At 35.3% G+C, this 27,870-nt stretch overlaps 3 protein-coding genes across 4 annotated transcripts; 1 reads left to right on the plus strand and 2 right to left on the minus strand.

Annotated features, from left to right (window-relative positions):
- Positions 1-2,061: 2,061 nt before the first annotated feature.
- Positions 2,062-8,651, minus strand: LOC135075572 (cyclin-dependent kinase 2-interacting protein-like). The gene is made up of 4 exons (XM_063969992.1): positions 8,474-8,651; positions 8,142-8,381; positions 7,769-7,927; positions 2,062-2,250 (listed from the first exon to the last, which is right to left on the minus strand). Exons 1-4 carry the CDS (start codon positions 8,526-8,528, stop codon positions 2,126-2,128), a joined length of 579 nt encoding a protein of 192 aa, XP_063826062.1. The 5' UTR covers positions 8,529-8,651; the 3' UTR covers positions 2,062-2,125.
- A 7,268-nt stretch (positions 8,652-15,919) lies between these two features.
- LOC135075162 (DNA-directed RNA polymerase II subunit Rpb4) lies at positions 15,920-16,934 on the plus strand. Its single transcript, XM_063969513.1, has 3 exons — positions 15,920-16,071; positions 16,170-16,350; positions 16,692-16,934. Exons 1-3 carry the CDS (start codon positions 16,008-16,010, stop codon positions 16,864-16,866), a joined length of 420 nt encoding a protein of 139 aa, XP_063825583.1. The 5' UTR covers positions 15,920-16,007; the 3' UTR covers positions 16,867-16,934.
- Positions 16,935-17,497: 563 nt separating this feature from the next.
- LOC135075161 (glucocorticoid-induced transcript 1 protein-like) lies at positions 17,498-27,534 on the minus strand. Of its 2 annotated transcripts, XM_063969512.1 has the most exons (8): positions 27,417-27,534; positions 26,797-27,081; positions 26,310-26,437; positions 25,882-26,029; positions 25,305-25,444; positions 24,835-24,934; positions 22,328-22,431; positions 17,498-21,872 (listed from the first exon to the last, which is right to left on the minus strand). In XM_063969512.1, exons 2-8 carry the CDS (start codon positions 27,011-27,013, stop codon positions 21,717-21,719), a joined length of 993 nt encoding a protein of 330 aa, XP_063825582.1. In that variant the 5' UTR covers positions 27,014-27,081; positions 27,417-27,534; the 3' UTR covers positions 17,498-21,716. The 2 variants fall into 2 exon arrangements, with proteins under 2 accessions (XP_063825582.1, XP_063825581.1); XM_063969511.1 differs by having other exon boundaries at positions 26,797-27,534.
- Between the last annotated feature and the right edge of the window lie 336 nt (positions 27,535-27,870).

Consider the following 27,870-nt stretch of genomic DNA (forward strand, 5'->3'; position numbering starts at 1 on the left):
ATCGGAAAAAACCAATGGTTCACTCACAAAGCAAAAGTGTCTGCCTCGTTACCATAATCAGACACCACTGGGGATGTAGGTTTTTTGCAACCGCTTTTTCAGCCACTTCAGCGCTATGCTCTAATGTCGTGAACGATAATAATCGATTTATTTAAATCTCTCACAAATTGTATCCACTATAGTGGCACGATGGGCATATCCACAACCTTATGACTATATTTTCATGTCTCGAAAATATAGAAACGACTTTAGTTTTTACAGCTTTCTTGCTTATAGCGTTGCGGAAGATTTGTCATCCATCCGTCTTTGAAACAAAATTAACATTTCATCCATCTTAGAAATCGTTTTGTGGACTAGTACACCCATGATCAGTACCCGGAGCACGAATAAATATCGCTCTCGTTATGTTATGTTATGTTTAAGACCGTATATACAACATGGAATGCAATAAAGATATTGACTATTTACTATTTTTGCATGAAAACAAAACAGCGCCGCTGCGGTTGTATATGGAATAAAAATACATCATTAAGTACGAGTTATTCGCGGTCCGGGTACAGGACAGGAAGATGTACATATGAAGTACTTATTGGGGAAGCCGTGGACCAAACGCGGTAATGGATAATTGAGAAAAATTACAGACAAATTGATAAAAAAGCTAATTAGTTAAAGATGTCTTACAGCACGACATCGCAATCGCAATTCTTCAATATCGGTCACAGAATAAATGAATACAATAGTCACGCCACGCCTTGATTGAAAATAATGGGTTCTGAATCTATACCGGATACCTATAGTACAAGTCAATAGAAGCTGGCAATTTGGGTATAAAAGCGAAATACCAACATCTCAGAAACTATAACACCTACAAACATGAAATCTTATAGGGTGTAGACATTTTTCGAGACTCCACGCCTAAGGAGGTAAAACGGAGTCCACGCGTACGAAGGCGCAGTCGTAAGTACCTATAGCATGAAAAAAATGTCTGTATCTTTAACATTTGCAATCAGATTGTTTTTAAAAAAACTGGAAAAAGAGTCGTGGAGTAAGTAATTGCCTCAGATGAGAATTGAACTTATGACCTTTCGTTTAGAGAGGACCAGTAGCTCGGCAAAAATGTTTAGTTTGAGATATTCATCATCATCATTTCAGCCATAGGACGTCCACTGCTGAACATAGGCAAATGATTTCCGTAATGGCCGGTTGGTAGCGGCCTGCATCCAGCGCCTTTCTGCTATCTTTATGAGGTCGTCGGTCCACGGCAATTTGAGATTTTATTATGACATAATTTTAGTTCGCTTTCAATGTTATTTCGTTCTATTTGTTAGTTTCCATAGGCGCAGATTAAAGTACCTATTAGGAGTACTATCCTCAACCTTCTAAAGGTTTGTAATGTTTGTTTGCATAACTAATTAAGTAAGTAAATTATGAAACATCTGATAATCATCATTATTTATTATCTTTTTTGCACGTCATCAAACTCTTGTGAATTTTTATTAGAAATTTAATCATCGCAAATAATAATGATCAGTTCCTTATGATTGTTTATTGTTAAAAATTATAATTAATTAATGAATAGTATTGATAAATGCCATAAAATCCCAAAATGTGTCTACTATCAGGAAAAAATATCTCTTAATAATGATAACTCAGTGTGTAAGGCTGTCGCAACAGAATTTAAGCACAGCTTATGTACATACAGTAGCCACTATCCAACATACCTGTGAAGCATTTTATAGGCAATAAATTACATTAAACTTTCACCTTCTTAAGGTTTATTTGGCGACAAAAGACCTTTTAAGTACAAATTCGTCTCAATGCAAAAATCGAATCGAATCAGTCTGAAACTACTGATTTTTTAATTTTTACCCGACTGCACCAGAAGGAGGGTTATGTTTATGAACTTTTCGAAAACGATCTTTCTTATCTCGAAATATTATTAGTGAATAAATTATTTTGTATTTTTGATTAATTGCTTGGCCAGATTCTTAACTGAATAAGAATTATTCAAAGACAGGCATTTTCTAAACAGTCATTCCTATTTCAAGCAGTAAAAATACATTTTTGGACAGTACATTTATTGTTAATTATAAATTAATCATTATGACAAAATTAATAAATAAATCTATGTTATTCCGGGCAATCCAACTTCAGCGAACAAATAGGCGTTGGGTTCAAAAAACGGTTCAAGTTCCCAGGAGCTAATATAAACGTCAATCATTTTTTCATCTCGGCAATGAGCAATATTTTCTGAAACAAGTAAACATTACTTTTATACAGTGGCGGATTAACGTATAAGCACTACAAGCACGTGCTTGGGGCCCCTGTTCTCCAGGGGCCTCCATCCTCTGCTGGCGCGCCAGCAGAGGATGGACCCGTTTCATTTCATACCTACATTTTATCGAGATTTAGCCTATGTTACTCGTAAGTAATGTAGCTTTCAAATGGTGAAAGAATTTTTAAAAACGGTCCAGTAGTTTTTGAGCCTATTCATTACTACAACCAAACAAACAAAGTTTTCCTCTTTATAATATTATAGTGTAGATAAAGTAAAGTGCGTTTTCCCAAATATACAAGTGGCGTTTAAAGAAAGAAAGAAAGAAAAATTTATTACGATGAAAAAGACAGAAATGACACATAAATATTACAAGGAAATAAAAATTGAACTGAGCAGTGAGCAGTGCTATCCTGTCGCAACAGCGATGCCCATCGCAATGGGATTCCACTCAGCATATGCCGTGGCCCACGGTGGGGAAGGCCACGACGCTGGTTTTCAGTGGGCCCCATGCCGAGTGAAAGTCACGGACACTAACCTAAACTGCATATCAACAAGGCCGTTTAAATATAAATATATAACAATAATAATAATGTGCAAACATTTGTTGAATAAACATAATTATAGTAAATTAATCCTTCAAGGCCCGCGAATCTAGACACAATAGATAATCAATTGTTATGACATTAAATTAATGCCGTCTGGGACTCAAGCGGTTAAAGATGCTACATAATAAAATAATACCCGTATTAAAATAATAATAATTGTGTATACAGGGTGTCCCGTAAAGCAACGTCAAGCCGGAACTGGGTATTGAGGCAAGTAAGTTATGCTGGTTATCAGAAAAATATAAAAAACAATCTATGTGGCATTTTGTCAAAATAATAGGCATTTAAAAAAAAACAAGAAAATCTACTCCCGGTGACGACGGTCTTTTTACTCGTGTTGCCACAAATCTTCACTTTTTCCAAAATTTTTTTTTTTGTTAAGTAACCCTGAATCTCTAAATTGTTATCAAAATTACGAAACCAGCTGTTCCAGCTTGGATGAAAAAATACATTATTCCCAAAACAAATTTCAAAATAAAAATTTTGCATAGTTTAAACTGACTGTACTGAAAAAAAATTGTACTACGCGAGTATGGCAAGTGACGTCATAATGTGGCGCATTTAGTAAGGATTCCAAAATGGTATAACACTTGGTAAATTCTTGCTGTAATTGTCGACAATTTTTGTTTTTTTGGAAATAATCCCGTTTTTAACTTTATCTACCTTGGTTAAAAATTATTATTCTAATGTGCCCAAAATTCAAGTTTCTAGCTTAAGTGAGGTTAGAAGCCATTTTAAAAGGTATGAGCGGAACGGGAGGGCCATCTTACCAAGCAGGGATGTTATGGATATCCGTAACCGTAACCGATACTATCGGATATCCGAAATAAAAAAATATCCATAACCGTAACCGAAACTGATTCAAAAGTTACGTATAGTTTCGGATAAAGGCGGAGTCTTAAGGGTACAATAAATTCCAAACAGAAGCATTATTCAGGGTTACATAACAAAAAAAAATTTAGAAAAAGTGAAGATTTGTGGCAACACGAGTAAAAAGACCGTCACCGGGAGTAGATTTTTTTGTTTTTTTTTAATGCCTATTATTTTGACAAAATGACACATAGATTTTGTTGATAACCAGCATAACTTGCCTCAACACCCAGTTCCGGCTTGACGTTGCATTACGGGACACCCTGTATGTGTATATAGGTATTTATAAATGTATATATATTAAAATAAACATGCGATGTGAAAAAAGAAGAGAAACAAAAGAAGTGTGCTAGTGTAAGACTATCATTGTGGTTGCGTTTAGAATCTTTCACAGCTTAATGATTACTAACTGCTTTGCTGAACGATCCTTCTCACAACTAAAAAGGTTAAAAAACCCGCAAAGAACAAAAATCCAAGCTTAATTATTTAGCATTAATGTGTATTGAGGCAGACATACTTCGTCGGATAAATTTCGACGATGTAATCTCGGAGTTTGCTCTGATTAAGGCAAGGAAAATAATGTTTTAAGTTTTACATTTTACCTACTACACTTTCTATTTTAATGAACTTTCATTTTATACTTTATACCTTCCATTCCATTCCTTCCATTTCCATTCAAGCAATAGAGGGCCTACGCAGGCTCTGTGCTTAAGGCCTCGGATACTCTTAATCCGCCACTGCTTTTATAGCAAAGCAATGAAAATGTAACAGAAACTTAACCAAACCGATAGGCACTGAATTAGAGTAATAAATAAAAATTTAAATATAAAAACAAAAGATGAAATAAAGATATCAGTTTATTCATGCAAACTAATAGTTTTTAGAATACCAAAAGCATGGCAGAGCATTCAGTAGTTAAAATGGTGATAAAATGTTTTGCTTTTAAAGTTGCTGTATAGTTTTTTTTTAAATAACTGAACAGAAATCAATTCTCTTTTCAAGAAAACCATATAACATAGTGTTATAAATTTAATAACACTCAAATATTTAATTTTTAATTTTTTATTTATTTTATTTATTTATTTAATAGGACAACCAACAAGACATACACTGGAAGACAATCAATATTTACAACGTATTTAACTTAATCTAAGTGCTGCCTTAATTATAGGTTGCCACGGCATGCAATAGTGGACTTATACATAAACAGTGTCTACACTTAAAGAAAAGAGTTTCTTCAGCGAGTATTATTTAGCTGGAATAACATTTCGCCAGCGACTCGATGCGAAGCTGTTTAGGATTTTGCGCTTAAATGAAGGTAGCTTGTCCCGAAAGACATCTAGATCAAGATCGAGGTTCCTTGATATACTGTTAAACTGTCTTTGGAGTCTGTTCATGGTGGCGTAGTGACCTAAATTGCTTTTGCAGCCTTTAATATAAAACGGAACATACCTAGCGCGACGTGCCAATTTAAAGGGAACATTGAGATTTATTAATTCTAGCAAAAATGGGCAGTCCGCAATACCATTAATGATTTTATAAAGGAATACCAGGTCAAGCAAAAGCCTGCGGTCCTTTAGACTATCTAGTTTAAAGTGGGCTAGTCTCTCCTCATATGAAGGAAGCTGTTTCACTTTATGTGTTTGGAACGAGAGGTGCCACAGGAATCTCTTTTGAATACGTTCAATGCGTTTAATATGTACATCGTAGTGGGGAGACCAAACCTGAGTGCAATATTCAAGATTTGAACGAACCAATGATCGAAACAACAGAATCTTTGTGTTAGGCCTCTTAAACTCCTTGGTGTTTCTGAGTACAAATCCTAGCATTTGGAAACCTTTGGTGACAATATGGTCTATGTGCTTATGGTAACGTAATTTCTTGTCCAGGATAACTCCCAAATCACGGATAGTGTCCACTTCCTCCAGAATATGACCATCAATATTGTACTTTGGCGTTGAGACATCTTTGCACCTGGAAAACCGGATATGCTTGCATTTTTCAGAATTTAAAAATAATTGGTTTTTTACGCACCACTGAGCGAGTCGATCTAAATCGTCTTGAAGTAAGAGTACGTCTCTATGCTCTTTAATTTCCATGGATAATTTCATATCGTCGGCGTATAGAAAACATTTAGCATGTCTGAAAATTGACACAATGTCATTAATAAAAATATTAAAAAGAACCGGCCCAAGATGAGAACCCTGAGGAACCCCTGATGTAGCCAGAAAAGCCACCGACGAGAATCCGTTTACCACGACTCTCGACTTTCTTTGACTGAGATAAGACGATAACCATTGTAAGAGACAACCCGAGATTCCTGAGAGTGAAAGTTTGTGAAGCAAGATGCCGTGGTCCACCGCGTCGAAAGCCTTGCTGAAATCGGTGTAAATGGTATCTACAGACAAGCGTGAATCAAGGGAATCAGAGGTATGTGTTGTAAAAGAAACGAGATTAGTGGCTGTAGACCGCGATGTTAAGAATCCCGACTGCTGAGGACAGATTACCTGCTTAAAATGCCAGTTCAGAAAAGGGCATACCATAGATTCAAACACCTTACCAAATAGACACAAAATCGATATAGGTCTGTAGTTTTTTACTAAACTGACGTCGCCTGATTTAAAAATCGGTACAATTCGTGCTTCTTTCCACACAGAGGGAAAAACACCTGCCCTTAGAGAGGAGTTGAAAATGATTGATAAAGGCAATGACAATACTTTGCTGCACTTTATCGCATATAGGGGGGGCACACCATCTGGTCCGGCTCCCTTCGTTCGATCTAGGGCCTTTAGAGTTCTATGCACATCTTCCTGTGAAAACTGGATGCTACTTAGGTAATTTGTGGTGATAATTTTATCATCACTGCCTGTCTGCACGATGGAGCTAGTTTTATAGACAGATGAGAAAAATGAGGCAAAGAGGTTACTAATGCTGTCACCATTTTCAGCCCTATTATCGCCAAAAGTCATGGTTGCTGGATAGGCATTACTGTTTCGTTTCTTATTTTTCAGGTGTGTCCAGAACAGTTTTGGATTTTCAGCCAGCGATAGCTCCAAATTCTGGTAATAATATAATTTTATCATTTGATCAATTGAGGAGATGTTACTTGATATCCCTCTTGATCATAGATAGTTTGGATTAATTTTGTACTTTAAGGCTGAATTTTCAATCGTTGATTAACTTTTAACTGAAGAATAAGTTTGGAAGATTGACAGTTTCAATATGGGAAATATATCAAAATGACAAGTTTATTCATCAGTTAAACCTTTTACCTGGTAGTGGCAGAATTGTGACATAAGAATATGGTGACATAAGGTTCAAAACTAATGAAAAATATTTTTCTCGTCGGATTAGGGCGGATTTTTCAATCGTCGGATAATATTTAACTGAAGAATAACTTTGGCACATTGACAGTTTCAGTATGGGAATTATGTTGAAATGACAAGTTTATTCTTAAGATTAAAGATATCTGACGATTGAAAAATCAGCCCTTAAAGGATTAAAAGATAACTGATGATTTAAAAATCAGTCATAAGCCATTTTAAGTGAACAGCAAACCAATAGAGACCAAGTAGTCCCTTCTGGGACTCTCTCTTTAAGTCTCTATTCATAACAAATTAATTTAACAAACCAAGAAAAAGAAAAAAAAAAAAAAAAAAAAAAAAAAAAAAAAAAAAAAAATAAAGAAAATTAGTAGTTTGTGTATATTAAAATCATATAAAATTTTGTGCATAGGCAAGGCTTTGGCATATTATATCACAATAAACAATAACAACAAACACTCGCTTAGAACAATTATCTACATGCATGACTAGACTTAGCTTTACTTGTAAAGTGATAATGAACCAACAATTAAGCAATTAATTAATTAAGATTACATTGTTCAATGAGACTCAGGTGTAATAACATCAAAAGTAAGTGTTTTTATAAAATAAAAAACTAAAAGTAATAATAAATAAATTAAGTATATATTCTATCTATATTGCTTATCTAAATAAAAACTTATTTTCCTCACCAGTGATGATTTGTTTCACTTTGAATTCCTTTTGCATAGATGTGAATATTTTGTTGACTGTCTCAGAGATTTTCTTTGCAGTCCAGGTGAGGATGATTGGCTCATCCGATGGTTGCAGGTTGGCCAAAGCTTCCAATTGCTTGTTCACCACCTCTGCCCCTGGAAAGTTATTTTATATGCTGTTTTAATCTGCTCCCCACAGTTGACAAAGAACTATTGATTCTAAGTTTATATTAAAACAATAATGTTTATGTACTTAGTAAATTATCAATAAAGACTTATAAATACCTAAATAACATCTAAAATTAAATTGCATTTCTTGATAAAAGTATAAAATAATAATAGTTTTATTTTAATAAATTGTTGTACCAACCTTCTACAACATCCTTCAAGCCATTCAAAGCTTCTACAAGATTGTCCATGAGTGGTTTGAGTTGGGAAGGATAGTAGTCATCAGCACACTCATACAGCTTCAAGGCATAGATGGCTCTACACAGTTTCACTCCTTTTTCGCGGAACCGATTCCAGTCAATCAACAACCCATGCAAAGTTGATACATGAGTAAAGACTGTCTTCGAAATACCAGGTGTATCTTTATTTGGCGTTGGTAATTCTAAAACATAAACATTTGTTTGAGAACACTAGCTAGCTATAACATACATGTTGAGTCCATCCACACAACATAACAAGAAACACTTCAAATACCTCTAGGTGTAAAATTTTGAGCGGCGTCCACATTATTTGGTGGAGTTTTGGACATGGTTGAAACGATTTCTGTGATCTTTTATTTAAAAACGCAATGCATGGCAGTTTTCGCAAATTATTTTGGTCACTTTTGTTTTGACATTATGACATTGACGTAAAGCAGGAAATGCGTAATTGATCCTCCCATTTGCAGCATCTGCGCCTTGGTGACTATGGTTGCTACCATAGACTGCATATTTTGATTCTTCTCCACTAAGCCTAAAGCCTTGTTTGCACTAGTCGAGCTTCTCCATCCATAAGTAAACTGGCAGATTAAGACAATTCCAAGCCGTAATCCTGTCTAAATAAAAAAAAGACAGCCGTCAGTCAATCTGTCATATTTGACAACTTCCGAAATTGCTAACGAAAAACAGGAAAAAGCGCGGGAAACGTCGGTTTGTTCGGTCGTCCTTTTTTTGCTCTTTTTGAAATTTAATTATTTAATTAGTATATTGTATAGGATCAGTTGTAAAATAGTGTGTATATTAATTATCTGTATATATTTAATATAATTAGTGTAAAAATTCCTGTACATTGGTAAGTTTTTCACTTTTATAAAGTTTCATGGATGAGTCCGATGATCCTGGCGGGACCGGCGTCCCCCAGGTATCTAATTTTGTTACCATATCACAATGTTCTGAAACCGAAGGATCTCAAAGAGACACTGATTGTTCGGATGCTGGTCAATCTAGCTCTTCTCGGAAACGTTCTATAAACCGTAAATATTGTAAACATTGCAACAAAAAGAGGAAACATAGGTCAAATTCATCGAATGAAAATAATAGTTGTTTATGTGACAGTGAAAGTAATCAGCCTAATATTTTTATTAATCCGCCTGATAACTTTGTAGTTCCAAACTCTCCCATGTCGGAACCCATTGCATTGAACTCCACTGAAAGCCCAGCCCCAAATCCTCGTGTATCGACTTTTGTAGGCAGATCTCGCTACGAAGCTTCTGATGCAGCCCCTTACTTAATTCATGTGCTTAAAGATCAAGACCCATCAAATGAGCGTCCATCTAACATTCACCCGATTTCATTCGGCCAATTTTTGAAAAAGAACAAGTTTAAAAATATAGTTAATGGCAGTTTGAAAAAGATTGGTAGAAACCGTATTGTAATTTCATTTTCAAATTTTGAGGATGCAAACAGTTTTGTTTCAAGTGCATTGTTAAAACAATATAAATACAAAGCATTTATTCCAGCAGCTAATGTGACCCGTATGGGAGTGGTTAGAGGAGTGCCAACTGATTGGACTGATGATGAGGTTAAAACTAGTATTTCAGTGCCCATAGGTTGTGGTGATATTTTAAAGGTCAGACGGTTTAAAAGGAAAGTAACAAGTAATGGTAAAACTGAATTTGTCCCTACTGAGACTGTGGTCCTGACCTTTGATGGCCAGGTCTTACCTAAGCGTGTGTTTCTTTGCTATAACTCATTACCAGTGAATTTGTATATATTTCCAACAATTCAATGTTTCAATTGTTGTAGATACGGTCATGTCAAAAGCCAGTGCCGATCTACTCCCAGGTGCTTTAGATGTGGTCAGGGACACTCAGGAGATAGATGTACTGTTGAAGAAAGTGTTTGTTGCCTTTGCTCCGGTCCTCACTGTGCTACAGATAGGAAATGTCCAGAATTTGATAGGCAAAAGGGAATTAAGGAAACTATGGCTAAAAATTGTCTGTCTTATGGTGAAGCCTTGAAGTTACATCCACCCATTACTAAGTCTTATGCAAGTGTCCTAATGTCTTCTCCTCCGCCATCTCCATCAATTGAGTATAACTCTAACTTATCTAACAATAGCAACAGGTCATATAATAAAACAGTATACTTAAAACCCAAAGCTCCACCTAAACACGGAAAGGGCTATGATCGAGTAGCCCATAGTGAGTTAGTGAAAGATTATAATGCTCCTCAGCCTGAAAATGGATGTGCCTTAAATAACCATGACCCTAATTCCCTTTTTAACATACCTATTAAAGATTTAATCATTGCATTAATAACATCATTATCTAAGTCTAATTTAGTTTCTTTACCGTCCAACGCTGCCATACCTAACAATAGTATACAAGAAAGTAATTCTCAAAATGGATCAAAGCTCTCTAGTGTTGCAGTGGAATTGCCGCAGCATTAGTAGTAAGAAAAGTGAACTTTTTTATATAATTAACAAGTTTAAACCATTTGCTGTGTCTCTTCAAGAGACATGGCTTCAACCTCATGTATATTTTAGAGTACCTGGCTTCTCTTGTATAAGAGAAGACAGAAGTGATGGCTACGGCGGTGTAGCTATCCTTGTAAATAGATCTGTTTCCTTCACCCACATACCCATTCCTCAGCATAATAGTGATTTCTCAATTATAGCAGTTAGTATAAGTAATATTTCATTTGTGTCCCTATATATTCCTCATCCATCCTCAGCAATATTTGATGAAGTGGAGAATTTATTAGTTAATATTCCTAAACCAATTTTAATTATGGGAGACCTCAATGCCCAACACCAGTCCTGGGGCAGCTCTAAATCAAACTTCTATGGCTCTAGAACTTTAGATATATTGGATCATTTAAATTTATGTTTATTAAATACCGGCGAGCCGACGCGACGGACTTTACCTAACGAAGGTATTAGTATACCAGATTTATCTATTTGCACACCTAACTTAGCTTCTTCTTTAACCTGGACAACATTAAGCTCGTCATTCGGGAGTGATCACTTTCCTGTTGTAATTACATTTCCCAATGAAGTAGGTAAAACATCCGAAAGGCGCCCACCTCGTATGAAGTATAGGTTAGCTGATGCAAATTGGTATGCATTCCAACAGGAAGTTCAACGCCACATCTCCTCATTACCTAATGTCTCTAGTAATAACACTGGTCAACAAAAAAAATAAAATTGTTTGTTTCCTGTGTTTTTTTTTCTGTTTCTATCTCAAATTGACGCATATTTTTTAAATATGACAACAGTTTTTCTCTAACAGCTTTTGTTTTTTAGTTATAGCTATCTACCTTCATTTAATATTTTTACTTAGATTTTTGATTTAATTGGACAAAAAAATATATTTTGCTGGTGTTTTCGATATTGCTTCGTTATGAAGATGTTGTGTGCTTAATCCAGATTGCTTCTGCTATGTTTGTGGTAAATATAATATTTGAAAAATGTCGAAAACCTTTATCGGATTTCATGAAAACTGCGTAACATCGACACTTTAAAATAAATATTTGAAATTAATTAATCAAGACCACAAATGGGTTATTTGTGTTCTGAAAATAGGTAACTTACTTTAGGCCAACAAGGGGGCTACACAAAATTCCCATTTCATGTGTCTCTGGAATAGTCGTAACAAACAAAAGCATTGGTAACAAAAATTTTGACCAGTGCGGCTTCCCGCACACACAACTTTTTGCTTTTCAGCTAAAGTTGATACAAACTTTTTTTTAAACATGCCTTTAGTTAGCCAAGACCGTATCACCGTACTTCCACCACTTTATATTAACCTCGGCATCTTGAAACAGTCTGTGAAGGCGCTTGACAAAAGTAACGAATGTTATAATTTTCTTTCATGAAAGTTTTCAGGATTAAGCACAGAAAACTTGAAAGCTGGTAATTTTTGATGGGACTCACATTAGCCAATTGGTAAATGATCGTAATTTTAAGAAATCAATGACTTAAGTCCAGTCCTAAGCTTAGAATTATTTTTTTGGTTATAAGTAATTTCCTAAGCAAAAAGAAATTGTTGAGAGCTTGCTATCCAACTTGCAAGAGCTAGGGTGCAACATGGGCATAAAAATACACTTCATGTACTCGCATTAACATCGATTTCCACAAAATGTGGGTGAGTTTAGTGAGGAGCAGGATAAAAGATGTCATTAGAATTTTCGGACAATGGAAGAAGGTTATCAGGGGCGGTGGTGATCATATATGATTGGCAGACCATTGCTGGAGTTTGCAACGAGATCTACTCAAACTTGTCTATTCAAAGAAATCATATAAAAGATCATTTGCTAGTGTTCAATAGATATTTTATTAACACAATGTATAATTTTTCGTATTTTTTTGTCAAAATAATAAAACTCTATATTTTAAAAAGTAAAGCTGTTGGCGATCTCCCAGTATTTTTTTCATAATCAGGGCCATAGAAATACCCAATTACAGAAAAAAAATTAAAGGAAAAAAACATGTGTTGACCAGTGTAATCATTCAGAGTGCGCGGAAGCAATCTCTCAATTGCTAATTAAAACAGCTGATGAAATGTTTGCCACTAAAAATCATAACCCAAATACAATCCCGCCCCCTCCCTGGTGGGACCAAGATTGTTTGACAGCTGTCAAAAGTAGGAAAGAGGCAGAGAGGCATTATAGGTCCGAATCTACTGTTGAGAATTTTGATTATCTGATGGAAGTAATGACTGCCACTCGAAAACTGCTTAAGAAAAAAAAGTGGGAGGGCTGGCAGTCCTTCTGTGCATCAATTTCTCCGGATGTTTCCCCATCGCTAATTTGGTCCAATATCCGTAGATACAGATCTATATTTAAAGAACCTCAACCTTATAACATGGATGATACTGTAATAGACCAATTTCTAGATAAGCTAGCTCCTCCTTCTGTACCTTTATGCACCGTATTTACAAACCCATCCCTGAACAATTCTTTCCAAAGTAATTCTGGATCTTTAAATGAGCCCTTTACTCTTTGTGAATTAAAAGGAATTTTGTCCTACGTCAAAGATTCATCTCCAGGAGAGGATGGAATTCCTTACTCTTTTTTCTCGCACCTTAGTGATTCTAGTCTTTCCTATTATTTAACATTAATAAATTCTATAATGCTTAACGGTAATGTCCCAAATACATGGAAATCACAAGAAATAATTCCGATTTTAAAACCTGGTAAATTAAGCTCTGACCCTAATTCATATAGACCGATTGCACTTTCATTAGTAATTTTTAAATTAGCTGAGCACCTTGTTAAGAACCGCTTAGAATGGTTTGTAGAAAGCGCAGGGTTATTAAGTAACAATCAATATGGTTTCAGAAAGGGTAGAGGGACTATGGACAGTATTGGGATATTAACTACTGACATTCGCCTAGCATTTTCTTCTAATGAGTCGCTTCTAGCGGCTTTCCTAGATATTAAAGCAGCATACGACAATGTCCTAATAAATATTCTTATTAATAAGCTTCATCGACTTAAAATTCCATATATTTTAGTTAATTTTATTATTAATATTCTCTCAGAACGATATGTTAGTGTATTTCATGATGATTACTTTTACAAAAGGAATGTTTGGAAAGGATTGCCACAAGGATCCGTTTTAAGTCCCTTATTGTTTAACTTGTACACTTATGACTTAGACACGGCACTCAATAATCAGGTTAATATATTACAGTATGCGGATGACTTACTGTTATATATTTCAGGCAGTTCTGTTCACAACCTAACTATTTCATTAACTAATAGTCTTCATTTACTTAAAAACTGGTTAGATGAAAACGGTCTAACCATTTCAGTTCCCAAAAGTTCTATAATATTGTTTACTAGAATGAGACTACCTCCCCCTGTTTCTATTTATTATGAAGGCAGCGCTGTCCCAGTTAAAAATGAAGCAAAATTTTTGGGTATAACACTTGATGCAAAACTTACTGGTGTTTCACACTGCTATAATATAGCTGCTAAATGCGAGAAGTTACTTAATATATTAAGATGCGTTTCTGGAGTCTGGTGGGGTGCCCATCCAGCCTCATTAAGACTGTTGTACAATGCAATCATAAGAAGTGTACTAGACTATGGTAGTTTTTTCCTAGAACCGTGTAATTTAGTTGGTTTAAATAAATTGGATGCAATCCAATCTAAAGCACTACGGATTGTGGCTGGTGCTATGAAATCGAGTCCGATCAATGCCCTTCAAGCGGAATGTGTTGAGCCACCGTTGAGGTTGCGCCGCCAATATTTATGCGACAAATATCTATTTCGCGTCCTTCAACAATTAAATCATCCAATATACAGTAAGCTTAACAGATTATCTGGTTTTGTTGATACTTCCCCTTATTGGTCTCGCAAATCTCCACCTTGCCTAGTTATAAGTTACCGCAAATTTGTATCCATTCAAGCTCCAGTACACAGATCTTGCTTCCTTCCGCTTTTTTCTGTTAATTTTGAGTCTCTAATTCTTACTCCGATAGTTCATCTTAATTTAGACGTAAACAAAGATGACCACAATGCTAATGTCAAATTTAGACAGATATTAGATGAAAACTGGCATGATTGGCATCACCTTTACTGTGATGCATCTAAACACTCACCAACGGGTCACGTTGGTGTTGGCGTATTCCATCAATAATACCGAATTTTACAACAAGTTAAACTTCCTCCTGAGTCGTCTGTTTTTACAGGGGAATGTTTTGGAATATTTAAATCCTTAGAGTATGTACTTCTCATGAAATTAAACCAAACCGTTATCTTTTCCGATTCCAAAAGTGCTTTGCAGGCATTATTAAAATTTCCGTTTAAGAGTAATACCAGCTATCCCGTTATCATGGAATGCAGACAATTATTATATAAATGCCATTTAAACGGTTATTCAATTCATTTTGCGTGGATTCCTAGTCATAGTAACATTACAGGAAACGATAAAGCCGATAAACTAGCCAATGAAGCGATTGAATGTGGAGATATTTATCCCTATACTAATTATTGCCATGATTTAACAGCAGCCCTTCCCAAAACTTATCTCAGGTCTGCCTGGGAGGAGAATTGGGAAGTGACTAGTCAATCTAAGGGGAAGCATTATAAGCTTATTCAACCATCTATTCCTTTTAAGCCATGGTTTGCTAAAATGAATTTTCCAAAAAGAGTTACTACTACTTTGACAAGAATGAGACTTGGACATTTGTGCACTCCAGCACACTTGGCCAGAATTCATGTTGTAGACAGTGATATGTGTTCCTGTGGGTCTGATGTGGGAGATATGAACCACATATTTTTTAATTGTTGCCTTTATGACCGTTCCTCTTTTATTAGCTCACTTTTATCCATCCATGTTCCTTTCCCTACCTCTATCACTTGCCTCTTATATTCTAATGATGTTAATATCTATAATATTCTAGCTGCATATATTACTCATAATAATATTAAGTTGTAAATATTGTATATATTTTGTTTTTTTAATATGTAAATACTTTGTTTTGTTATCCTTATCCGCTATAAACAATGATCCTATCAAATAATCCTTTTGTTCCGTTTCCTTCCGTAAATTTTCCGTTTCCCTACCTTTTAACTTAATCCCACCCTGTCCAAACGCAATGTCCGCAAAACTAAACGCAAAACCCAAACGCAAAACTCAAGAACTCTGTCGTGGCTAAACGCAATCCGCGAGAGCCATAAAGAAGAAAAAAAAAAAAAAAAAAAAAACGAAAAACAGAATTTGTTGTGTGTGTTTTTTAATTGTTTCCCTTTTCAGTGATTGCCCATAACTTCGCTGAATCATATTTTTTCAACTAATAATGTTTTCTGGTCACGCACAAGACGTTATAGAAGAAGATGCAGCGGATTTGCAATTTCCTAAAGGTTAGGATCGAGCTTTATGCAGCCGCCACTTGTCCCACTTCTGAAAAACCTTAAATTTTAGTTAGAACAGCACTCACAACTTATTTATTTCGTTACAGAATTTGAAAATGCAGAAACACTTCTTATATCTGAGGTTGATATGTTGTTAGAACATAGAAAAGCACAAAATGAGTCAGCTGAAGAGGAACAGGAATTTTCAGAAGTATTTATGAAAACCCTAACTTACACCAATATGTTCAAGAAATTTAAAAATAAGGAAACTATAGCAGCAGTTAGGAAGTGAGTATATTAATTTGAAATCACAAATTAATTACTTTCTCTTTGTATGCATAATTGTAGAGGTTGTAAAAGTGCTTGTCACACAAATTAACATAAAGCAGCTATTTGATTGCTAGTCAATAAATGCTTATTGACTAGCAATCAGCATGTATGTAGCAGTTATCTACACATTTAACAGTTGTAAATGTGTAGATAACTGCTACAATCTTAACATACTTAGCTCAAGTTGAATGTCATGTTAACTTCTACTACTACTACTTTGCCTGGCCCATTCCCATTTTATTTGGGGTCGGCCCTCCGCGTCATGGCATGTTAACTTCATAACATTTTTTTTATTACAGCCTTCTTCAGTCTAAGAAATTGCACAAGTTTGAAGTTGCCAGTTTAGCCAACTTATGTCCAGAAACGCCTGAAGAAGCCAAGGCTTTGATCCCATCTTTGGAAGGAAGATTTGAAGATGAGGAACTTAGAATACTCTTGGACGACATACAAACAAAACGGAGCTTACAATATTAATCTAATTTACTTCTCATAAATGAATTTTTAATTTTAAGACTAATCAAAATAAATTCAAATTTTTTGGATATCTTGTTTTATTTCAATACTAGCTTTTCATTTTGTCACAGATCATCATAAATTATAGCCTATATGTTATTCTGGGTTATAAGCAATAATACTGTAAAGTTTAATCAAAATCCGTTCAGTAGTTTTTGCATGAAAGAGTAACAAACACATCCATACAAACTTTCGCCTTTATAATATTAGTAGGAAGTGGATAAATCACTTAATTTATTTATTTGTTTACATTATTTTGCCGTTACATCTTTGATTTAAATATACTGCTGCTAGGTTTTGCATAGTGCTATTTTATTTGTAGCTTTTTCCCCACTAATTAAACTGAGCAATTTATTAATTGAACCCGTTATTTCGAAAACCGCACGAGTCACACTTTTTTAAATATAGATTTTTGGCGCCATTTTATTTATTGATGCATTTTATGTATTCCCTGTGAAAAGGGCACATTGTCATAAAAAAGTGTGACTAGTGCCGTTTTTGAAATGACGGGTTCAATTATATTAAGCTACCACATGCACAGACAGCCCTTAACTACTGATTGTCTATTGATGTAGAAAATAAAAGGCACATATTTAAATCAGTCTGTATATTGGATATGTCTGCAATACAGCAAGATACATTACAGTGAAAACAGATAAGTGATAAAATATTGGAAACAAAAATAGTAATTAGAATTTCTTCTCTGAAACAAAACTATAATAAAACCATTCTTATCGTTACTTAAAGTAGATACTATTATAATGATGTTAATTAATGCCTCTAACTAAACAAGCCTTTTGTTGAGCACTGCATGTAAAAAAACTAAATGAATTTTTTTATCAATAAACCTCAACAATTTTTAGATAACTTAAACTCAACAATCCTTCGATAATTTTCTTATTCTCTAATTTTGTTGCCTAAACATTATTCATTAACAAAATGCTGAACAAAAGACTTGCTTGAATTATAAACTTATCTCAATGGGCACTTTTGGTTTAGTTTAAATGTTAGTATTTAATCTAATATCATAGTAATAAAAATTACAAACTTATTATTCATCTAAAAGCAAACTTTAAAATAATATTAACTGTCTATAAAAGAACTATCAAATCTAAGGTCCTAGCCACATTACTTTATGGTACACCTCGCGTGTTTCCTACCCTGAACATATAAAAATATCTTTATGTACTTTTAAAACATTTACAATTCCCATATAAAGATGTGATAAGGTGTTATGTATCTCAACTCTGATTCGAAACATTTGGATGGTATAAATTAAAACATCTTTATTTAGAAATCACTGTGTAGTACTTTAAATTAACACGGACCATTTTATAGCACACATTCATTAATAGCTAATTTTTCGGTCACTTTACTAAAAATACTAGATCTTAAATTAGGTAACGTTTTATTGGGAGAAGCTTACATAAACCCTAAATTACAACCTGGACCTGTGACATAAGTCTAAAGTATTGTATATCGTTAGTAAAGCATAATGTCGTTTGTATTCTGAGTGTGGGGTCTACGCATGGAAGCAGACGGGAAGCAAGCCAAATATAACCACTAAGCGAACTTGTCACAAACGTTACGTCGATCCAACATGTGTAAAGATGCAAATCAAAACGCACATGAAATTACACAACTTTATACATATAATTACACAACATTTTTATGCAACAGAGTTGGGATTTACATAGGTCTGCTTGCTGCTAGTATATTTTTTACATTACAACTAGATATTGCACTTAGTCCAGAAACAATCTACAGACATTCGGGTTTTAAATACTGGCTCGGTTTTACTTCCATGTTAATATGTTGCACAGTACAATAAATTAATTAATATTTATAACATGCGCATGTTGTTATTTGAGAAATTATTTATACATCGTAAAATAAGTGTTTATGGTTGGGTTCAAGATTCGCTGGCCAAATTTCTGTTATTTCAGAACATTCCTTTCATCGCCTTTGTTTTGCCACAAAAATTCACTGTAGCGCGAACACCCTGATCTTTTGTCACAAGTCGTTTACTGTACAGACCTAAATTGCTACTCAGCACCGTCGATAATACTTCACAACTCCAGGATACTGTTAAGGTACTTCGTGCCGGGCGAACTGAGCATCCCTACTGCTATACGTGGCAATCACTCGATATTTCAGGTAATATACGCCTCAATAACATTCCTTACATACTGAGTTTGGAATATTGAGGTACAATTTCCTGAAAATCAGTTTGCTTGTATAGAAAAAGTATGATCGACCACGCACCACCAACGAACGCGTGACTCTTTGAGCACTCACAGCATCAGTACCTAAAGTTGTCAAGTCACATTCAACATTCAACTTCAAACGCTTTCACTTACATATCACATTCATTTACTGAATAATCAATAGATACTAATATACATAAGCAACTGGAAATATTACAATCACAATGTTTACATTTCAAATTCGGCATGTATCATAAGTGGCTCATGATATAAATTTTGATTTGAGCAATGACAAGATTCAAAATACTCTATAATCCAAAGGCGAGCCATCCAAAATATATATTTGCCGTCGTAATTTACAAAATGTTAAAAAATAATTGAATACGTCCAAAAGCAGTTCTAACTATGTTTATGAAAGTTGTCAACATACTACATTATCAGTCTCGATGTTCAAAATGCATTTTGGCCAAAATGAGAGATCGAACTGGCATGGTCCATCCATTCCTTGGCATATGTATTTCATAAATACACAGTACCGCGCAGTACCCATGATACCTGATACAGGCACTGTGACAGTTTAAAAGTTCAACTCAAGAAAAAATACTTTCAAGATTTTCTATCCTGTAAAGAAATCGGGACAAATCAAATTTTAATATTTACCAGGCACTTAGATACTACCCACTACGAAATTGTCAAGTTACCTGTATCAAAGTATGAGTAAAGTTTAAAATTTCAGTCTATTTTCGTACATATTCTTTATCAAATCCGACAAATTTAAAGCTCTTTGTTAGAAAATCGGTTTAGCAATTTATTACCAACGACCACAATTTTTATACTCTGGCCCTTTACGATATTTGGTCCGAGGTATTTAGTTTTCCATTTTTGTAATAAAAAAAACTTACATTGAGTCACTAAAATCATTATACACTATTCAAGTTTTATGTTTGCTGTATTTTATAGTGTTATGTACACAATTTTAATTAATACATAAAAATGAGATCAAATATATATTCCAGTCATATGAGATGGAGGTATGAATGATATAAGTAACTTAAATAAAAAAATAGAAAAATAAACTTTTACATAACTATTGTACCCATTATAATATACTCAGTGCAAAACCTTACATACTCATATCTCTTCAGAATACTTTCTCAATTTGTTTGGTTTAGTTTAAATTTAAAGTGCTGTTTAAAATTGCTTTGGTTGATCCATGAGCCATGATATTGAGTAATATAGCAAAAAAATTGCTTGTACAAGATGTTTTAATACAAATTGATATTTTTATATTCTCACTCACACTATATTGGAAATTGACATACATCCGATACCCAGTAAAGGTCATATCAAGTACGAAAAATAATTCATTATTGTCAGAGTATGAAGAATGACCAGATTATTAATATGACATGAAGCATACATTTCGTTGATAGGCGTATCATTTTGCAGAAAAGTAAAACTAAGTTATTCACTGTGTTATTTCACAAATCTACAACTATAAAAATGTTAATTAGGTAGATATGAAACGACAAATTTTGTAAGTCAATACAAAAAATAAAGCAAAATATAGCGACACTGAAAATAGTTAAAGTTAAAAATTATTAACACAAGTTATTAGAAAGAAAGACAAATTAAAAACAATATGGTACTTTTAGTACTGAAAATAAAAACATACGAGTCAAATGTTCTTTAAATATTAAAATGGTTAATAAGAGAAGTACAATGCAATGTTACTATTTATATGTAGACGTTAGGAAAGTATTCCTAATTTAGGGCAAGATCTCTAGTCAAACATTTCACTCAGTTAAGATGAGAGTTAACTACCAACATGAACTCGTTTACAACGAATATTTATCATTAGTAACATTATATGCTATTCAAATAATTCAATTAGAGACCGCCAACGGCAATTTATCTTAGTTCAGTGAAATCTTATTAAAATTTTATTGAATTAAATAATCACAGCATTTAAGCCAAATAAGAAACTTTCCGAAAATAAGTGCTGTGTTTCCTATTTCATAATACTTTAACGTAATATTCACTTTGAACATCAGCAATGTACAATCAGTCAGATAACGATAAAAATCCGATCTGTGCCCTATTGTTCAAACGTAATATCTATTGCAATGGCTTTCACATGCTAATTAAAATAAGAGTTTTCACATAGATATTGTGGTGATGTATTCATGTTTTTTTTTTGTTTTGATGGTAAACTTGTCTTGGAACAAATTTTGGTCTAAAACTGAAGCGAAATCTTAAATTTTGATTTAGATATTGAGCTAGATATGGTAATAATTAAAGATTTAAGAGAACAACTTATTGCGAAGTTTCTGTGTAAAATTGTTAGTAGATCAAATTCTGCTCCGTTACCGATTAAGATTTTAAAATTTCTCATTTCATTACAATAAAATTATTACTGATCGTATAAAAGAAATACTCTTCTTCATCTTCTATTGTCTCTGGCCAGTTCAAGAATAAAAAATAAAAAAAAATCGAAAGCAATCGCAACACTGTCCGTTGAACAACAGGCAGATCGTGAATACTGAAAAGTCAAAAGAGAAGTGGCATGTCATGTCATTGAACTGGTCTAGCTTACTGGGCCGGTCAGTGAGGGGCGCGGGGCGCGGGCGGGGACGACGGCGACGGCTGCAGCGGCTGGAAGGCGGAGCCGAGCGACGGCCGCAGCGTGAAAGCGGCCACCGCCGGTTTTAGCACGGACACCGGTTCTGCGTACGCGCCGTCGCCTGCTTTTAGGTTTACCTGGAGCATAAAGTTTGTAGGTTTAGGTTAGAATGAGGATACAGACTGATAAATAGTTATCGTAGCCCACACTATAAGAAATAAATGCCCGTATTCACAAACATGACATTGAGGTCTAACAGTGCGAGTGGACGCACAGGGTGACACACGAACCAATTACAGAGCTCTGTTCAGCGCTGTGCGTTCGATTTGCTGCTTGACTTAAGCAAGCATCGTTTGTGGATACGGATGTAAGTTAACCATTTAGGGTTAAAGTAATACTGGGATGTGTTGAAGAACTTTTTAAGTCTATTTGCAGAAGAAATTGACTCAAAACTTGATTCAACCTCAGTCAGATTCTGTCGGTCTACCACTATATAAAGTTCAAGTACATTTAAACCCGTTCAGAACAGATTTCAACCACAATCATAATAGTAAAGTTCCATTATTAGGACAAATAATAAACTATGAATTACCTTTTCACAACCATCAGGTGGTTCTCGAGCAAGGAAGCGATTTATTTGGGGCGATGTTCCGAGTTTAGATCCGTCCAGATCTGGTGATGAGCAGACACTACCGCCTAGAAATTAAAATAAATGTTAACATCTACCTTTGGTTACGATGCTACTATTTGGCAATGAGGATCATTTCGATTTTTAGCTGTGAATGCAGATTTATAGGGCTAAGAAATCCTTAATACACAGTCCAAAAATTTTTGTTCTATGACAAAAATTGACGAAGTTATGGCCAAATTACTAAAAAAGTTCACTGACCGCCCGGCGCGGGGACGATGACGTCACTATATCCGATCCGAACGCTGCCGGCGTACTGCGTGGATAGAAAATATTTTTTTCTAGCCAAACTATCAGTGTTAGAGAAAAACTTGTAACGACATTTATTCATCAAAATAAAGTAAGCTATCGATAGGTAATTTTTAAAAATAGAAATTGTGAAAAATGTCGCAAAAAATCCATACGCTCATACGATTCAATGAAACGCAGAGACGCGATTGGGGTCTCCGCGGTGGTATATTTGGCGATTTATTCAAATAAAGTGTTCATGCGGCGAGGCGAAGAAGATCGGCAAGACCTGGAGCGAAATCAAGCGAGAAGCTCAAGACCGAACGAGATGGAGGACTGTTGTGGACGCCCTCTGCCCCATCTAGGGAACATAGGACCATAAGTCAAGTGTTGTTAGAGTCATATCTTCTTCCAAGTAAAATATAAAAATGTATAAGTATTAATTTATTTACTTCTAACAATAAGGTATAGCTGAGGCAGATACACTCTGCCTAGGCTACAAGACATTGCTATGAAGATCATTTCGATGTACACGCAATACCTACCTGTTATTTAGATTATGATTTACCCCCCCCCCCCCAGGCCAGAAGCTGGGTAAGGCTAGCCCCTCCCCCCAGCCCATAAGCATAAGCTGGGTATGACTCCCCCTCGGCCAGAAGCTGGGTATTACATAACCCCCCCCCCAGGCCAGAAACTGGGTATGACTTGACCCCCCCCCCCTCCCCCCAGGCCAGAAGCTGGGTAAGGCTAGCCCCTCCCCCCAGCCCATAGAAACTGGTTAAGACTTGACCCCCCCTCCCCCAGGCCAGAAGCTGGGTAAGGCTAGCCCCTTCCCCCAGTCCATAAGCATAAGCTAGGTATGACTCCCCCTGGGCCAGAAGCTGGGTATGACTTACCCCCCCCCCCCCCCCCCCCCCCCCCAGGCCAGAAACTGGGTATAACTTGCGTCTCCCCCCCTCCCACCAAGGCCAGACAGGCTATAAGCTGGGTATGACTTATTTCCCCCCCCCCCTCCCCCCTAGGCCAGAAACTGGGTATTAGCATCATATTATGTATTATTATGTTCAATACAAACAATCATTAAGTTACACTCACCCCAACCGCGTCTCCGCATTGCATCGAATCCTATGACATGTTTTTGGACATAGCAATACTTATTTTTCACAATTTTTATTTTTAAAAATTACTGGTCGATAGGTTACTTTATTTTGAAGAATAAATGTTATTAAAAGTTTTTTTTCTAAAACTGATAGTTTAGCCGGAAAAAAATATTTTCCATCCCAATAGTACGCCGGCTCGATTCGGATATAGTGACGTCACGCGGCCTTGCGTACGTTGACTTTTAGCGGCAAAAACGGCCTATGTTTATTACTTAATATCTTCGTAAGTAATGGTCCGATTTGGATAATTCAAAAAGATATATCTTTCTTATGTCTTAAAGATTAACGTAGATACTAGTTTTATTGAATTTTCTACAACAGTACTGATCCTCATTGTCAAGGTACAAACTATTTTGTTGAGAAGCGAAAGCTCAAACGAAACTCAAAGTCAAACTAGACCGCAATTCTTATAAAGTTCTACATAAAATAAAAAATCAGCGTCTGACGTTTTACTATTTACACTAAAAACTTCTATCAACATGAGCGCAGGCAAAGAATCTGTAACATGCTAGGGACCGCAAAACCACGACGTGTGCATACAACTATTGCACATTGCAAGGGTTCTAGAAGCTGTAATTTGATTATGAGACGACCTGCCGCTAGTAGTTCCGCGGAGCCCTCACTGGAGAGCGACCCCCGCGACGGTGGATCTATTGCCCACAAAAATAAAAATGTTGGGACAAATTACCATGAAATACAAATTATGAACAGGATAGCTGATAGATAAACTGCTTTTGTTTATTAAACAAAGAATATTATGACGTCACCAGTTGGCTATCTCAATTTACTATTTATTAATTTTAAAGTTACTAAAATTCTAACTATACATCAAATGGAAAAGTAACTAGATTTTCAAGGCAAGATTAAGGTTTTTGAAGAAGTTTTTGCTTTTAACTACCCAATTGTAAACTAAATATAAGATAATCTGGAATATTTAAAAAACATTAGTTTTATAATGTAATGTCAAGTAAAAATATAAAACACTTGTCTTCTGAAATAAATGACAGAGAAACCAAATATTACCTGATGAATGTGCCGTATGACAGAGATCGTGTGGTGTTTGTGTGTTGACGGAGCGCCGGAATAGTTCGGCCAGGGGAGCGCGGTGGCCTTCAGGAGTCACCTGAAACACAAGTCATAAATCTTAAAATCCTATTTTTTCTATGATAAAAGTCGAGTCTGTTACAGTTAAATTACTATCAATAGACTGCTACCATGATTGACATTTTTATGGAGACACTCAAGTGGCGCGTTTTCAAATGATTTCTGTGTACAGGAAATAGATAAACACGTAATTGTAATTGTAAAAACAAGAAAAGAAAGAAACAAAACAGAAATCATAATAACAAGTTGTTGTTGAAGTGACAATACATCTTTATAACAATTTTATAAAATCAACGTTTTTTTATGCAATAGGCTTAAAATTGAATTTAAAAGTTTTTGAAAGACGAAATATTACTGCTATAAAAGCTTCCTTCGGAATAGGCAAATACCTTGTCTCTCAACCGGTCAAGGTGTGGTGTTTGAGTGCCACACGCAGGGTAGAGCACAAGTTTCTCGATCTCTTGGTTGAGGCCCTCGACCGATGACCGCGCCGCCCGTAACGGCACGCTCCCGCTGCCAAAGCGGGACCCTGAGCATACAAAGACAATGATAATTAGAACACGTTTTTGACAACTGAGAAAAGAGGAACTGTTTGAATATAAGATTTTAAAGTCTGCTTGTGACCACAGCAGACGAAATGTCAAGCCGTGAGTACATGTCTTTTCTATTTTCTACTGTATTATGTACTTGGATGTCTAATTAACTATAGTTCAAACTTAGCTAGCTATTCAAAAATAGTTAGCTAAGTTTGTAATATAATTTAGATATACCTACAAAGGAGAATGAAATTAATTTAGTTTTTACTCAAAAATAATGAGAATGCTCCAAAGAGTATGAAAATAATTTGGAAATTATATTACAAATTACAGAAAACATATTATGTTCACTGATTTACTTCGCAAAATAAATTATATTCTTCAAAGAGAATAAAAATTACTTATAAATCATATTGCAAGCAATACTCACAGAAACCGGGGCTCATAGCATGTGAAGAGTAATCTCCAGAAGCAGTAGGTTTGTGTGGCCTCTGCAGACGACTCCGTAAGAAGCGGTCTAGTTTGTCATCTTCAGAGCCTCTAGAAGATCGACCTGAAGCTCCACCGCCTTCGTCAGTCTAGTAGGAACAAAAAACATCTTTGTAATGCATGTATACAGACTAAGAATGTATGCGGGTGTATAATTTTGTAATAAAATTTATTTTCGAGAGCCATTTCCTTGCACTGGATTGCAAAACAACATTATTCAAATTGTAATGCGGCAATTACAGTATGAAACAGATAAATGGTTTGTTTACATCAATGGCTATGTTTAGATTTAAATGGACATGAATACATTTTATGTATCTTTTACATATACTTTTGAATGGCACAATAAATACTTTAATTTATGTATACCTGAGTAGATTTGTCCACTTGTAGATGGCCAGCATGCAAGTAGTAGTCCCTAGACCATTGTCCTTTGTGGTACAAGGTGTCCAGGGAGGCTGTGCGTCTGATCACACTGGCACCAAATCTGCCTTTTCCTACAATTTAATACAAATCCTAGATTAATTTTAGGAATAGATACATATTATAGATATTGACTTCAACCAATGTTTCATTACACTATTTTCATTCATTATTTTACAACTCTCTAAAGTAATCCATTGTAATCAGTTAAAAATTGTAATAATTTCATTAGATATAATAAAAATAAATTATAATAATAATTTACATTACTTTTGACTTTGTAAGAGTTTACATTGCTGTTGACCTTGAAAATTAACATGAATGAATAAAATTGAGCTACAAAGAAATTTTTTAAGAGTATCAAATTCAAATTGGTTTCTAATTAGAAAAAAATATTCGAAATCACAGAATTAAAGTAAACAAAAAAGCGTACCTTTGTAATTGACGGCGCCGGGGCTCCTTTGGCCCGAGAGGGCGTGATCCGGAGATATCCGCCGCCACACGTTCGTAGGGGACAGCGTCGGACTGTTGCCGGCGTTCTTCTTCAGACCACCGCTCTGTTTCATCACCGACGAAACCGGTAAGGTGGCCCTCATCGGCCCTTGTTTCCCCACGGGACAGTCCGACTGTTTACGGACGCGACCCGACATTTTCAATTCTCCGGATCACCAAGATGTAACAAAGCGCCGATGCACCACCAACACTCACATTCGACACACTGCACAGTAAATAACCAAGGTTGCTTACCGACGCCGCACAGATTCTTTGTAGATTTTTAGGTACCGATAAACAATGATCAAAAAGTAAGTACGAAAGTTATTATTATGCGATACTGTAATAGACTACTCAGTAAATAATTCAGAAATAATATAAGAGTTACATTAAACGTCCGTATAATAATTATTACATAAAAACAGCATTACAAAGCGCACAAGTCACATTTTTTCTGCACAATGGATGAATGAAGCTGACAGATGACAAGAACATCGCGCCATTCCTCTTCTCATAAAATTTTAAACTTATTATCGGCAACTATCTAATGAATGAACAAACCAATTGATGTGAAATTAAAGAAAACATGAGGAAATCATTGAACTAATGACGATAATCGAAACAATGTACAATAATTCGTTGGCATTGCAATTAACAGCTGATTACTCCGCCATGTCAAGTTAGTCTATGGCAAATAGTAGACACCAATCAGTGTTATCAGTACAAAAAAAATTTTATCTATGGGTCTTATTACTTTTTAGGATGCTGGATTACTGAGCTTTAAATCGAATAAATGAGCTCAGAACAAAGAAAGTAAGATCATCACTATGGCCATCACACAGAGTACTGTGCCAACATGAAGAAATAATTTAAGGCGCCTTGAAACCTTCTGTTTGAAATAATATGTAAAAAATCTAATTGTTTCACGATCATTACCTTCGAAATTTTGTTTGTCGATAAAAACTGCGAGGCTGATGAATGCCTCTGGTGGTGGGGGAGTCGACACGAGATTCTA

Source organism: Ostrinia nubilalis, chromosome 10, assembly GCF_963855985.1.
Source record: "Ostrinia nubilalis chromosome 10, ilOstNubi1.1, whole genome shotgun sequence".
Classification (NCBI taxonomy): domain Eukaryota; kingdom Metazoa; phylum Arthropoda; class Insecta; order Lepidoptera; family Crambidae; genus Ostrinia; species Ostrinia nubilalis.

Bases quoted from the DNA above. Each gene is read 5' to 3' on its own strand.
- LOC135075162 (XM_063969513.1), top strand. From the start codon at position 16,008: ATGTTTTCTGGTCACGCACAAGACGTTATAGAAGAAGATGCAGCGGAT. The intron at 16,072-16,169 runs GTTAGGATCGAG...ATTTCGTTACAG, and splicing joins GGATTTGCAATTTCCTAAAG to AATTTGAAAATGCAGAAACA. The intron at 16,351-16,691 runs GTGAGTATATTA...TTTTTATTACAG, and splicing joins ACTATAGCAGCAGTTAGGAA to CCTTCTTCAGTCTAAGAAAT.
- LOC135075572 (XM_063969992.1), bottom strand. From the start codon at position 8,528: ATGTCCAAAACTCCACCAAATAATGTGGACGCCGCTCAAAATTTTACA. The intron at 8,382-8,473 runs GTATTTGAAGTG...TTTATGTTTTAG, and splicing joins TCAAAATTTTACACCTAGAG to AATTACCAACGCCAAATAAA. The intron at 2,251-7,768 runs GTGAGGAAAATA...TACTTGTTTCAG, and splicing joins AGTGAAACAAATCATCACTG to AAAATATTGCTCATTGCCGA.
- LOC135075161 (XM_063969512.1), bottom strand. From the start codon at position 27,013: ATGTCGGGTCGCGTCCGTAAACAGTCGGACTGTCCCGTGGGGAAACAA. The intron at 25,445-25,881 runs GTGAGTATTGCT...TTGTATGCTCAG, and splicing joins TGCTATGAGCCCCGGTTTCT to GGTCCCGCTTTGGCAGCGGG. The intron at 24,935-25,304 runs GTATTTGCCTAT...CTTGTGTTTCAG, and splicing joins TTGACCGGTTGAGAGACAAG to GTGACTCCTGAAGGCCACCG.